This window comes from Telopea speciosissima, chromosome 8 (genome assembly GCF_018873765.1).
Source record: "Telopea speciosissima isolate NSW1024214 ecotype Mountain lineage chromosome 8, Tspe_v1, whole genome shotgun sequence".
Classification (NCBI taxonomy): Eukaryota; Viridiplantae; Streptophyta; class Magnoliopsida; order Proteales; family Proteaceae; genus Telopea; species Telopea speciosissima.
This window is the reverse complement of record NC_057923.1, coordinates 2,801,847-2,815,449: the sequence shown is the minus strand read 5'-3', so window position 1 is coordinate 2,815,449 and position 13,603 is coordinate 2,801,847. Positions and strand designations below refer to the sequence as shown.

Sequence of the window (13,603 nt, the reverse complement as noted above, 5' to 3'; positions counted from 1 at the left end):
TAACCTGGTTTATTGTCTCATTAGCTAAACTCAACCTAAACATACCATTCAAATTATAAGCACATCCAAAATAAAAGGAGTTAACAGACAATGTTACTCTACCACTACTAAAAGTAATAGACATGCCAGCATCAAGCAAAATTCCAATGGAAATTAAATTCTTTTCAAAACCAGGAAAGATTTTAACATTTTTCAAAGTTAATATTTTACTGATGAGAGAACCAGGTTATTGTCCCTTGTTGAGCCACTTCCACGACGTCTCCATTTGCAACGATGCGTCTCTACGCTGCTTGAACAACATCGGTGAGCGGTCCTTGCTATTGCAAACATGACAAGTCGCTCAGTCTAACCACCAATCGAAGATGTCTTGGCCAACCCCTTACCCTTGCCAATCATGGCAACAAAGTTAGTAGGCTCAGTCTTGTCCACCAGCATGTGAACTTCCTTCTGTGGTGTGTCAGTGTTCCCTTTCTTAGGACCCCTACACTCAGATGCATAGTGACCCCACTTTCCACAGTTGCGACACTTGCCCCTCTTTTTAAAATTAGGCTTTTTGGCCTCCAACTGTTGGGGTTCTTTCTTAGGTGGCTTGGACTGCCTAGGATATTTCTTGGGTTGTGAAACCAAATTGGCAGATGCCTGTTGTTGTTTCACCATCTCCAAGTTATTCCTGGCTCTGTTCTCATCTTCGATTCTAATGAACCGTTTGAGATCATCCAGCCCCACTTGTGTTTTCTTTCTGTGCATCTCAGTTTTAAAGGAATGCCAGGTAGAGGGTAACTTAAAGATAATTGCACCCACTAAGAATGCATCAACAACGGGGATGTTTTCTTGGTTCAATTTTGTTCTCAAGTTCTCAAAGTCTGTTACTTGTGGAAGTATCTCCTTATCTTCTTGAAACTTGAAGTCCATAAACTTGTCAACCAAGTGATTTTTTGATAGGTCCTCCTCCTTTTTGAATTGGGCTTCTAGGTTTTCCCAAATCTCTTTGCGAGACTCATATTTACTATAGGTCTCTGACCTATCGACAGGCGAGTTCAATAGGTAGTCTTTGCAAAAGTCCTCATCACTTATCCATTGGGCTTGATTAGAGTCCGTACAATCAGAAAAAGTATTTACTACAGTGTAGAAAATATTGAGGTACTTCAATCCAAACTGAGTCCTCCTTTTCCAAGAACTGAACTCAGAGCCACTAAAGCTTTCCAATTTGATCATCTCAATTGGAACAGCATGTTTCTCCATTGTTAAGTGATTTGTTTATATGTCCAAGTAAAAACTTAAATAAAAAATAAATACTTCAAAGAACAATCACACCTGAGATGGAGAACCCTGGATTTAGATGAAGGAGGAAAAGATCACGGAGTTGCAGTGGTGTCGACGCTCACAATGTGCACACTAATGTTGGTCGATACAAGTGTTGATCACTGATGATGCCGTACGGTTATAATAACCGAAGCAAAAAACTGTACTCTCCCTTTGTACGATTGTGATAACCGAAGTCAAAGGATTGCACTTTCCCTTCTTGGCTCCTTTCTTTCTTTCTTTCTTTCTTTTTTTTTTTTTTTTTGGTAACAATCAGTGCTGTGTGAAAAGCATTCGGAAACATTCATCCAAAGTCTCCTTGTCCCTTTCTCCTTTCCTTTTTTTTTTTTTTTTTTTTAATAATTAATCAAATCAAGGAGAGAAGTGGACTGTGAATGAAATTAATGAACTTTGAATAATGACAAAACTCTTTCCAGAGCAATCAATGCTTTCCCACCTTTTTGGTTTTTTTTTTTTTTATTAAAATAAAATCAATCGATCAAAAGTTTTGAGAATACAAAACTCTTATTACCTTCTGCAGGTCCGATTTTCAAAGCACAGGCTAAGAGAACACAAATCGATCAAACCCGCATGATCAAAAGCACGATCATAACAATGAATCTGAGACCAAATCGATCATCTGTCACTTGTGAATGATAAATCAAAGCCGAAGCCGATCACGCAAATCGATCAACAAACCAAAAGTGAGATGTACTAACGTTGATCTCTCAAAATAAAAACGATCAATCACCAAAGCCGAATGTTGATCCGAAATCCAAAGTCGATCTAGATCACAGAGAAATAAGAATCATAATGCTTTAAGATTGTTAGGGTTAGGGTTTTAAGCACAGGGTTGCTTAAAGCATTACACCCTGAGTATCTAGTTTGGAATACCCAGACTGCTGCCTCCAGCTAGTATATATAGGAAAACTAGGGTTTAGGTCAGATGGGCTAATTACTAGATTGCCCCTCACAGCCTGGGCATTAATACAAGTAGGATTATATGAGAACATATAAAGGGATATTACATAAATACCCTTACACATAATATCATCATCCATTAATAGTGAGCATGGGCAGTACTGAGTAGTTTTGGTTATCCATTTGTGTCCTTGTGACCGAATCTGGCTAGATCTAATATACCTTAACTACAGATTAATGAGCATCAGATGAAAAAAAAATAAAAAAAAATTAAAACCAACTTAACTCATCAACTGATCTGATCATCAAATGCAGAGAGACCCCACAGCACATTTCAAGAATCAACACCTCTTTCTCCTCAACCTACCCCCAGAGTATACAAAAAAAGTCAGATGGGTTTATTGTTTATGGTCTATCTCAAATTTTCAATCATCATAGCGGGATTCTTGCTAATTGCCACTGCAATTTTAATGGGTCATGGCCTCTCATAGATGGGTGTCTGTCCTTGCCTTTGTTTAAAGGTTTTTAATTTACTGTCCTACAATGTCATTCCTCCTTAGGATCAGCAATCCAGCTCTCATCATCCATTGCTTAAGATTGAGTACTATGTCTCAATTGCTTTATAATTTGCTCTGTGAATGAATTCTCTGTAGCAAATAGCAAAGGCTAAAGGGGGAGGAGTGGATGGTTTTTTCAACTCTAAGTCCCTCAACTCTTACAACAAACTACTTGATTGCTTCAGTAGTGATGCATCTTTTGAATTAAAGATAACCCACTTCAAGACTCCATCCATCTGTCCATTGCTTTTAATTTCTTCCCAACTCTTCAGTCTTCACTTTAGTCTTCCCCACAACCTTTCTTTTCTCAGTGCTCAGTTATCATCACTCCCTTTTTCAGTTTCTCTATTAATCTTTGAGTTCATTAAAGGTTCTGATCTTTTGAAAGTAATTAAAATCCTTTAATTTTTTTGTTTGTTTTTCTTGCTTCTCAATGCTGAATCCTCTTGATTCTTCTTTCACAGGATTTCTTCAAAAATGTAACTTTGAAGATGGGCCAAAGCCAACGAACCTGAATATGGTGTTCATGCAGTAAGGCTTGGCATGAGGACTTACTGTTTTCTATTTGAAAGGCTTAGAATGGCCGAGAGCCAAATGGGGGAGAGGGGGTGGCGGTCATTTTTAGTGTTGCAAGGGCCCCGAGGACTTACTGTTTTATATTTGGGAGGCTTAGAATGCCTCTTCCAATTTAGCCATTGTATGATGCAACTGTTTTTTTACATTACAGTAAGGCTACGAAAGGAACTTTGAATGATACAGTTGTTATTTTTTAATTGATTTTTTTGGGTAGTGAAATCTTTGTCTTTTTGATAGAAATCAAAAGCATCAAATAGGAGATGAACCTGCAAGTTGCCAAAATACATTGAATGTTAGGAGCTCCAAATTTGAGCAGATATGTATAAGGTTATTATAAATCAAATTCTAGATCATACCCAGCTGAGTCATGAAAATCTAAGGTGTACCCAATCTTGTTCCATGACATGTAACAGTTTCTCACTTTCTCACTCTAAACAGAGTGCATTCAAGATGTTTACTTCTTAGAGTCCATAATAAATATGATTATCAACTTTTTTGGAACGATTTAGAAGTTTCTCTTCACATGCAAAATACCATTTTTTATGACCAGGAAATTGTTGAAAGTGAAGCTTTGCTAATACCTCACCCAATTTAATCCCCCTTTTTAATCCTATTTTTTCATTTGCTTTTCATAGTGTCTATTGTTTATCCAGAGCAAATGACATATATGTGTACTTTTCTTATTGGAAAAAATGATCCATGAAACCTTGAGCTTGATACTTAAAACGAAAATCATTAAACCCTTTGATGCCTCTTCATCTTTAGAGTTTATATACTTTATACCCCAATAAAGGCAACCCCCCCCCTACAAACAAAAATCTCTTGGCTGGCACATAATGGAATTTGCCCAATGAGATAAAAAAACATTTTAAAAATTCATGGAACACATGAGAGAGATATTATAATAAATTTGACACATGATCAATCTAGGTCATTTCAAATATATTCATACATCTGAATTACCACATCATCCTTCAATGGGGGCACAACTAGGTGTAAAATTCAAGTATAATTATATTGTCTAAACAGATCAAAAAACCTTTTTACCAAAAAGGAAACTTGGGACCTAAACCCCTCCCCCAAAGTGAATTTGGAATGTACCCACTTTTAATGTGGTAGAAATTATGTACAGATAAAAGATAAAAAAAAACCTTTTACCAAAAGGAAACACAGGACCTAAACCCCTCCTCCCAAAATGAACTGGGACCTCAACAAGGCCATTGATTTCCCATGATGGGTGCTGAGTGTTTCTCCTTGATGATTGTTTTGTTCATGAGCCTGCTCATGAAGCAATTAAACACAGATAAGAATGTCTCAAAATTAATACCCTATCTCGGCACATCATTAAACTAATAAAGCAATACCGAGGTGCGGAGGTGCAGGAAGAACATATAGTATGCATAGACTGCTCAAGTGACCCCTGTGGATGTAACATAGCGGACAAGAGATTAATCTTAAAAATGATCCGAGATGCAAAAATACAAGAACCAACATGAGTTGAAATTACCATAATGGGATCCATGTAAGCGTGGTTGATTTCACTTTCTCGAGTTCCATCCAATTGATTCAAATGTCTTGCATTGCATGGTGTAAGGGCTGGTAGAGAGGTACTAGTTGTGTTTGGCTCATTTTTCTTTTTCTTATTCTTATTGCCTTTTGTTTCCAAACATGATTTTTTTCGTTTACTTGATCCACAACCCTTCTTCTTCTCTTTCTTTTTAAGCCCTTTTGCAATGTTCAGATTAGGCTCTTCAGTTGACTCATCTTGATGTGTCCTTGTGTCATGATTTTCAAGACTGTGTAATTGTTTACACAAATCACTAGCAACATTGTTCACCAATGCAAATCCCTCTTTTGAATTGGATGCTTGTGATGCAATCTTTACCAGTTTATGACAAAGAATTCTATATCTTTGTGCAGAGTTCAAATTTACATCTTCTTCAACTTGTGTTCCCTTGCTATCTTCCACTACAATGCTTCTTGCTGCACGTGTCCATCTACTCAAAATATATGCTTCAGGAATAGACTTCATATCCAACCTATCCATTATCTTCAAAGCATGACAACATAGGATGCCAAATGTCTCAAATTTCTTACAGCTACATTCAATAATGGACTTGGATGGATCACACTCAACCTTAAATGTCATATCTGAATCAAGAATACCAATAGCATATTTATGCAAGCTATTACTTTCATCCTTCTGTATTATGTAGCAAGAACCAACCCGTACATTCTTATTATGAAATAATCCAAAGATTAACGGAGTGTAGACTTCTGATGCATGTATCATAATGGGTGTTTGGGGAAAAGAGTTTCTTGGGAGCTTATTTCTTGCATCAAATTCAGCCTTCAATTCATTAGCACGCTTATCATTGACTACTCTTTCAAAATGCTTAAAAAACTGTATAATGTCTAAAGTAAACTTTGTATAATCCTTCAAGTCAGCATTTACACTTTCACTTAGCTGAGTACTCCGCATACCTCCTGTAAATGTATTCTTCATATAGCATTTGGCCCACTTGTGTTTAAGTACATAAATACAATCTAACCATGATCCATTTTCAACCTGATATTGACTCCTCAATTGTTCCCATGCAGTCTCAAATTGTACTTCCTCATCATAATGATATATACATCTCTTAAGATCTGATAGAAAGCTTGATCCGTCCTTCATTAAGTGACCTAGATGCTTAATCCCATTTTGCATTAAATGCCAAGTACACAAACCATGCCATGTTCCAGGAAAAACCTCCAAAATTGCCTTTGCCATGGCAGCATCTTGGTCTGTAAATAATGTTACCGGATGCTTTTGCCCATGACTTTCCAAGAAAGCATCAAACAACCATTTAAAGGATTCAGCCGTCTCATCATATAAAAGGGCTGCCCCAAATATAACAACTCCTCTATGATGGTTAAATCCAGAAAACATACCAAAAGGCCTATGCTCCTTGTTTGTACAAAATGTTGTATCAAAAGTCATAACATCACCAAAAAGTGCATAATCTATTAGCATTCTCGCATCAGCCCAAAAAATATTTGTTATCTTCTCATCTATATCCAACTGTAGCCTGTAGGTAAAAGAGGGATTCAGACTGCTTTGTTTTTCAAAGTACTGTAACAAACTCCCTGCTTCACCAGGATGTAGGTCACGTTGACGTTTACTTCGGAGATAATTGTAATGATCCACTGGTGTATAACCAAGGTTCTGTCTACCACCTGCCTGTTTACTCATGTACTCAAACATAGCCTTAGTTTTAATTCCAGAATCATCTCCCAAGTCAATTTCAATGGCATGTATGTCTGAAACTTTCCGTTGTGACCGCATCATGTGAGTAGTAGATGATATATGAAGCTCATGATTATGATTTTCAATGAGATCATGGCATTGATACTTCCCATTTTCCAACATCTTTATTCCCATGCGAGCAGGACAATCGGATCTTGTTTCAGCTCGAAGAATATTTATTCTTACATGAGCACGATTGTCTACTTTCCGATTCCCTTGTTTATTACATACAAATCTCCTTGAAGCAATGATTGACCTATCTTTTTTGCTCCTATTTGCATACTCTCTCCTGACACTAAAACCCAATACTCCTCCATAACTATTATAGAATTCAAATGCCTCATTCTCAGAATTAAACTGCATACCAATCTTAGGCTTATTCTCATCATCTAGACCTATGTCGTTATCCGGTGTATCTATTGGAATATCCATAGCCCACCTGAACAATATTTGGCCCAACAATAAAGTCAAAACTAAAGTATTATTGAACAACTATACAACTAAAGACAAAAAAACATACATTAAATAACTAACAACTTTGAAGCAGATAAAAAAAAAAATACAGTGGTTAATGAACTTCAATATATTTCTGCATGATTTTGATCTATAAACACATGCAAATATCTGTCCTAATTCAAAATACATGAAAAATAGATAGGTAGGAAGATGGCTGGTCCAATTTCAGGTTAATAATGAATCACTGTGATATGAACATAATAAATATTGCTCGATCCTGTGGAATGAGAGGATATAAAATCATTATCACTTTCCAAACTCTCCAATTAAGTTACACTACTCATAATTCCTTAAATTAGAGCTTGATGCTTTATTACTTCGGTTTAAAGTTTTTGCTTTAGTTAGAGAAACAGAAAAGGCTTATACAAGAAGAAAAAAGAAAGAAAGTGAAAAGAAACTCAAAAGAAAAACACTAAGAAGAAGAAAGCCCATGAATTTGTTCTCATTGCAGTAAAAATGTACTCATCACATTTGGCCAATAGTATAAGTAAAATCTCAAACTGAAAACCCCTGAATTTGTTCCAATAAAGCTCATAAAATGAAGGGACAAAGCATAATAACAAAATTGCTTACAGATTATAGTTCTATTGGGAACTATAACAATAACAATATGTACCAAACCAAAGTCTATCTTGGGCTAAGGTCTGAGATCAAACTTCACTAATAACAATATGTACCAAACCAAAGTTGGGAAAATACGGCCTTCTAACATTCATGATCAAGGTTAATGAAGACTTAAATTTCAAGAGTGGCATGTGTGTTGAGAGCTTGATCTCTTTTCACATGGACTCATCCATGTGCTGTTACATGGTAACATTCACTAGCCTTCAGGAATCTTAGGTTTACCCTGTGGAATTATATCAAATCATAATTTCTGACCCCAACACCAACACCAACACAACTAGTGGCAGGGTTTCTTCTCCTGTAGGGTCAAGTTGATTGAAAAAATTAACAACATTATTCAAGACACGTATTTGGGTTTCTCCCAGAATTCGGTTTGTGTAATAGTAATAGCAAAAGAGAAAAGTTGAAGATGTTTGGTTGAAGAAAATGATACCTTATCAAACAATGAGATGTAAAACCCACACGCTATACAAGAAAAACTCAACCACTTTTTTCTACAGGCCTAGAGGAGATGGTATTTTTAATGAATAGAAGCAATCGATGATGGAAGAAAAACAAAACGAACCTCAACTATTGGAGAAAACCGTTAGAACAGGGCCACGACGGTGTTTCCTTTCCCAATCGATTAGAACAGAATTACAGAGGTGTGAAAGAGGCATCAGAAGTCTCTCTTCACTTCATTTGTTGTCGTCGTTTTGTGGGTATCTCCGATTTCACCGTCGCAGGGTCTCACAGAGTAGGAGTGGGTAGAAATAGCCTCCTTTGCAGTCGTCGCCGTGAACAGACCCTATCTCCTTCATCTCCCGACGCCGATCACCGTGGAGATTCGTGAGAGGGGATCACAAGTAACCCGAGACAGAGGCGGGAAACACTTTTATTTTTTGGGTAGAACAGGGAGTCCCTTCTCTCACCATCGCATGGTCTGTGAGAGCGGTAGGGAGAAGATAACCCTAACAGTTGCCGTCGTCAACGCCGACGCCGTGAGAACAGAACCTGTCTTCTTTATCGCCGACGCTGGTCACCATGAATATTCGTGAGAGGTATCAGTGGCAGAGGATGAGTTTTGCGAAACAAGGGCGGGAAACATCATAATCTCATTCTCGGTTTGACCTTGGTTAGGGTTAACCAAGGTTAACTTCCAAAATTCAAAATGGACGGTTGGATTTTTATATGACACGTGTCATCTTTTGAGACTGAAACTGGGGAAAAAACTGGGGGATGGAAACTGGAGGTGATAAGAATCCTACACCTAACGGAGTAGACTTAATACTAATAAATTCATACCATAATGGTTGATCCGTGAAATATTGATGGTTTTTGATATGTCTGTGTAATTAGGCATAAATATAGAGGTGTCTGTGAAATGTATCCATTTTTTTTTAGGGTAAAGTACACGTACCTCCTATACTACACCCAATATTCATCATACCTCCCTAAGCCTTTGAAAAATCCACTTACCATCCCCTGCAAATTCCACGTACCACTCCTACTTTACCCTTAATTTCAGATAAGTCCAAACCGTTAAGTTTAGCCGTTAAATACTAAAAACTTGACCATTTTACCCTTTCTTCTATGCTTATAAATTTGAAAAGACCTAATTATCTTGACCTATTTAGTCATAATATGAAAAGACCTTTTTGCCCTAACCTAATTTGATAAGACCTTTTTACCCCCATTATTTGTTTTTAAGAACTAATCCAACCTAATTACCAAAATACCCTCATCTTCCCCCAATTTCATTTTCCCCAAAATCCATCTTCCATTTCTGAAACTTCTCTCCAAATCCAACACAGACTGGTTTTTGTTCTCTGATTCCCTCTTTCTCTTCTTTATTCACTATTTCTTTTTTGGCTACTGGCGGAACACGAGGGCGAGGGTGGGGGTTGAAGAAATTGCAGAGGGAAAAAAAAGGAAAAAGGAGGTGGGTTTGAGGTTGCAGTTGAAGGTGATGGAATGAGGTAGCAATATTAGAATGAAGGATATAGATTTCAAGAGAGAGAGAAATTAATTCTGAGAAAAATGCGGCAGAATCCATCGAGGATTACAAGCCAGCCGAAAGAGGAACCAACACATCTGCTGTGACGAATCTCTTTTGGGAGTTTGATCTGGTAAATCTTCTTGTTTAGGGTTTGAAAAAACCTGCAAGCCATGATTACTTGATTCATTACTTGTGCCGGAAAGCCGCGGGCCATGATTTCTCTCTGCAACTTATAGGCGAAGGAGTAACAATAACAAAAGGAAAAGACAATAGAAAAAGAGTGGAAGAATAGATCGTCTTCTACCTCTGGATTTCGAACTAGGATGGAAAAACAAAACCCTACGAGGGTTGAATCTCTCTCAACAATACTTCAATGGAACCGAGATTTTGGGATAACGTCTTCGAACCCCAGTCCAATGAAGCTCAAGTAATAGTACAGAGAAACAGTGTGTGAGCCATCAAATAAAACCACCTAAAGTTGTTGTTGGTGGTAGGATAGAGATCAATATTTGTCTTAGTTTGATATTCCACGACATAGAAGGATTTAGAGTCTGAGATTCAGAGGCTAAGGTTGCCAAGGGCAGGTGGTCCTACGCCTAGAAGATGGGGGAAGAAGAAGGGGCGAGGGAGATATAGTTCAGAATCAAAGGTACTGTAGTGTGCATAGAAATGGAAAATTAATGTTTGAATCTTTTGAGAGATGTTTCAGAAATGGAAGATGGATTTTGGGGAAGATGAGGGTATTTTGGTAATTATATCTTATCAAGGGCATTTTGATAATTAGGTTGGATTAGGTTTTGAAGAACAAATAGTGGGGGTAAAAGGGACTTATCAAATTAGGTTAAGATAAAAAGGTCTTTTCATATTATGAACAAATAGGACAGGACAATTAGGTCTTTTCAAATTTATAAACATAGGAAAAAGGATAAAATGATCAAGTTTTTAGCACTTAACTTAATGGCTAAACTTAACAGTTTGGACTTATCTGAAATTAGGGGATAAAATAGGGGTGGTACGTGGAATTTGCAGGGTTGGTATGTGGATTTTTCATAAGCTTAGAGAGGTACGAGGAATATTGGGAGCATTATAGGAGGTACGTGTATTTTACCTTTTTTTTTAGTTAATAAGACAGGATATTAGGGCTAGAGACACATACACTTTTGGCAATTTATTTTTGGGAAATTTACACATACCCCCTTGAGGTTTGTCGAAAGGATATTTTTATCCCTCAGGTTTGGAAAATTCTACGTACCCCCTTAAGGTTTGCAAACGGTAACAGATAGGTCCATTCTGTCAGTTCATGACTAACACTGTTAAAAAATAGACTTGAACTGACGGAATTACCCTTACAAGAAAAAAAACAAAAAAACCCTGCAATTCATCTCCCCCAATCGATTGGGGAAGATGAGTTGCAGGTTTCAAAACCCTTTCAACCTTTACTGAAATTAGGGAAAATTTTCAAATCCACTCCACCTACAACTCATCTTTAAGAGGAATCTCATCAGGAATGAAGCGAAGGGTTCCACCATCCAAATCAACCCCCGTTTTAAAGATCAATCGTAACCTAAATGTTTGGTTAAACCCATGGTTTAGGTTTAGAAGGAAGAGAAAGAGAGGAATTTTCTTAAACTTCAGATCGAAGTAGATGCCAAAGATGAAGAATTTTCCTTTGAATAGAGCAGATGTGAGTCACTGAGAAGAGGTTCCATATCTGAAATCCACCGGCAATGGAGGGCAAAGCTCCCAGGTGTCAATCCTAGGGTCGTAGATCTCGACGGCCAAGCGGTCCTCGATGTCGACAAGACCACCAATGAATCTGACTCCGTCGATGACGATGAACCGAGAGATACCAGACTCGTCATCAAAGACACCAACGAAACAAGCTCGGGTATCGTTTTCTTCCATTATTGACTACTGGAAGAGAATCAGAATAAAAAATCAAGAATCCAGAATTTGTGATTAATAGATAAAAATGAAACAAAAACCCAGAAAACAAGAACAAATTAAAACCAAAAAAGGAAGAGGTTGATAGTGCAACTAATCCATTACAGTTACCATCCAATTTGATTGGTTTCAGGGTAGGTTTGCTTGAGGATCGAGATATGTGAGTTGCAGATTTTTGTGGGGAAGATGAGTAGTTGCGGGTTTTTTTCTTTTTTTTTTTGGTGCAAGGGTAATTTTGTCATTTCACCTTATGTTTTTAACACTGTTAGTCATGAATTGACGGAATGGACCTATCTGTTACCGTTTGCCAACCTCAGGGGGGGTACACAGAATTTTTCAAATCTGAGGGATAAAAATATCCTTTTGTCAAACTTCAGGAGGGTATATGTAAATTTCCCTTTTTTTTTTGTAGTAGAAGACACTTTTAGCATTTAATGCCAAGGAAAATGGCTTCGCTCAGCTAAGATCACGCCTAAGGCTACGTTTGCAATGCAAGAAATGCAAATAAAAGGTGGGTCGGGCTAGACTTAAGACCGGTAACCCAAATCTAGCCCGATCACAGTCAATTTCAAAGGATGTTAAAAAAAACATAGGAAACAACAATAAGAGAGAGAGAAAGAGAGAGAAAGAGAGAGATCTATTGGGGGCATAGGGGTCACGTGCACACAATAGTCAATGAGAGCACTCATGCTTGCATCTCGGGGGTGAAAATTCTACCTTTCATGGAGACGTTTGGGCGTTCATTTCGCCCCCCATTGTGTCTGGATGTGGCTTGTGTCACAGAGAACATTTTCCATTAACAAGGCAATGATATAAGTGGCTCGATCAGGTATCTATGTCTATGGTAAAGTGAAAATGACTTCACTATCAATGGAAAATATGATTGCAAATTTTTGTTGATAGATAAAGAATAAAAAAAATATTGAAAAATAGAAAAAAAACCAAATCAACCCTGAAGGCTATTAAAAGGAAAAATCCAAACAACTCACAAAGAGAAGATGCATCCAAAACACCAGGGAGGATATTCCTTTTTGCTTACAAATAATTTCCTTTTAAATACAGTTTTTTGAAATTACCTCCATATAAATCTAAAAAATTCCCATTTAACACTGAAGACTTTTAATGAGAGGTGATCAACAAGGCAACAATCCAAACCACAAAATACAAGATGTCAATCCACAATGTATAAACAAAGGGCATACCCAATGTATGAGTCTGTCACCTCTGCAGGGTCTAAAGAGGATCATAATGTATATAGTCTTATCCCTATTTTTGCAAAGAGACTGTTTCCAGATCAATCCAGAATATTTCAGAAATATAAATAAATGACAATAAGAATCAAAATCAAATCAGTTGAATTGAAATAAGGATCAAGTTCCATGCTGATCAAATCAATTGAATTAGGGTTTTAAGTAATTCTGGCCGATTCTAGTCAATTCTAACCATATGAAAATATTGGATCCAATATGGACCCCAATTCCGAGTTTGATAACACCTTTGGATCAGATGGACTTGTATTTAAGTTTCTAGTTTGAAGTAAGGTTCTAAAACTCGGGTTTCGACTAGGTTTCGATTAGCCAGAAAAAGAGTTTGTCTCGGTTTCGACCATATCTTGATCGAAACTTGGGATTTTCTCTAGGCTAACTCGAACCTTGGTTTCGAGGCTCAGAAGATTTTTTTTTGCCCTGATTCTTGTTGTGCTGCCTATTTTTTACATTTTAAACTCAACCCATACATTAGTTTTACATAGAGAACGCTAAAAATATTACTTGTGGTTTTGATCCAAGTTTGATACTGTATATTGTTTTAGAACGTACATGATATCAAATGAGGTTTGACCAGAACATAACTCCTTCAATATAAATGAGATTTAAACAATCTTGGATTTGTTAGAAA

The 13,603-nt window shown here is 37.1% G+C and overlaps 1 protein-coding gene across 1 annotated transcript; it reads right to left on the bottom strand.

The window, feature by feature from the left end:
- Positions 1-4,564: 4,564 nt before the first annotated feature.
- Positions 4,565-11,668, bottom strand: LOC122671120 (protein FAR1-RELATED SEQUENCE 5-like). The gene is made up of 4 exons (XM_043868215.1): positions 11,457-11,668; positions 4,864-7,084; positions 4,721-4,776; positions 4,565-4,634 (listed from the first exon to the last, which is right to left on the bottom strand). The coding sequence occupies exons 1-4, from the start codon at positions 11,666-11,668 to the stop codon at positions 4,565-4,567; spliced, it is 2,559 nt and encodes an 852-aa protein (XP_043724150.1).
- Between the last annotated feature and the right edge of the window lie 1,935 nt (positions 11,669-13,603).

What these genes read in the sequence shown, in the direction of transcription:
- LOC122671120 (XM_043868215.1), bottom strand. Translation starts at nt 11,668, where the DNA reads ATGGAAGAAAACGATACCCGAGCTTGTTTCGTTGGTGTCTTTGATGAC. An exon ending in CTTACATGGATCCCATTATG is followed by an intron (nt 4,777 to 4,863) that starts GTAATTTCAACT and finishes TTACATCCACAG; the next exon opens with GGGTCACTTGAGCAGTCTAT. An exon ending in TCCTGCACCTCCGCACCTCG is followed by an intron (nt 4,635 to 4,720) that starts GTATTGCTTTAT and finishes CTTCATGAGCAG; the next exon opens with GCTCATGAACAAAACAATCA.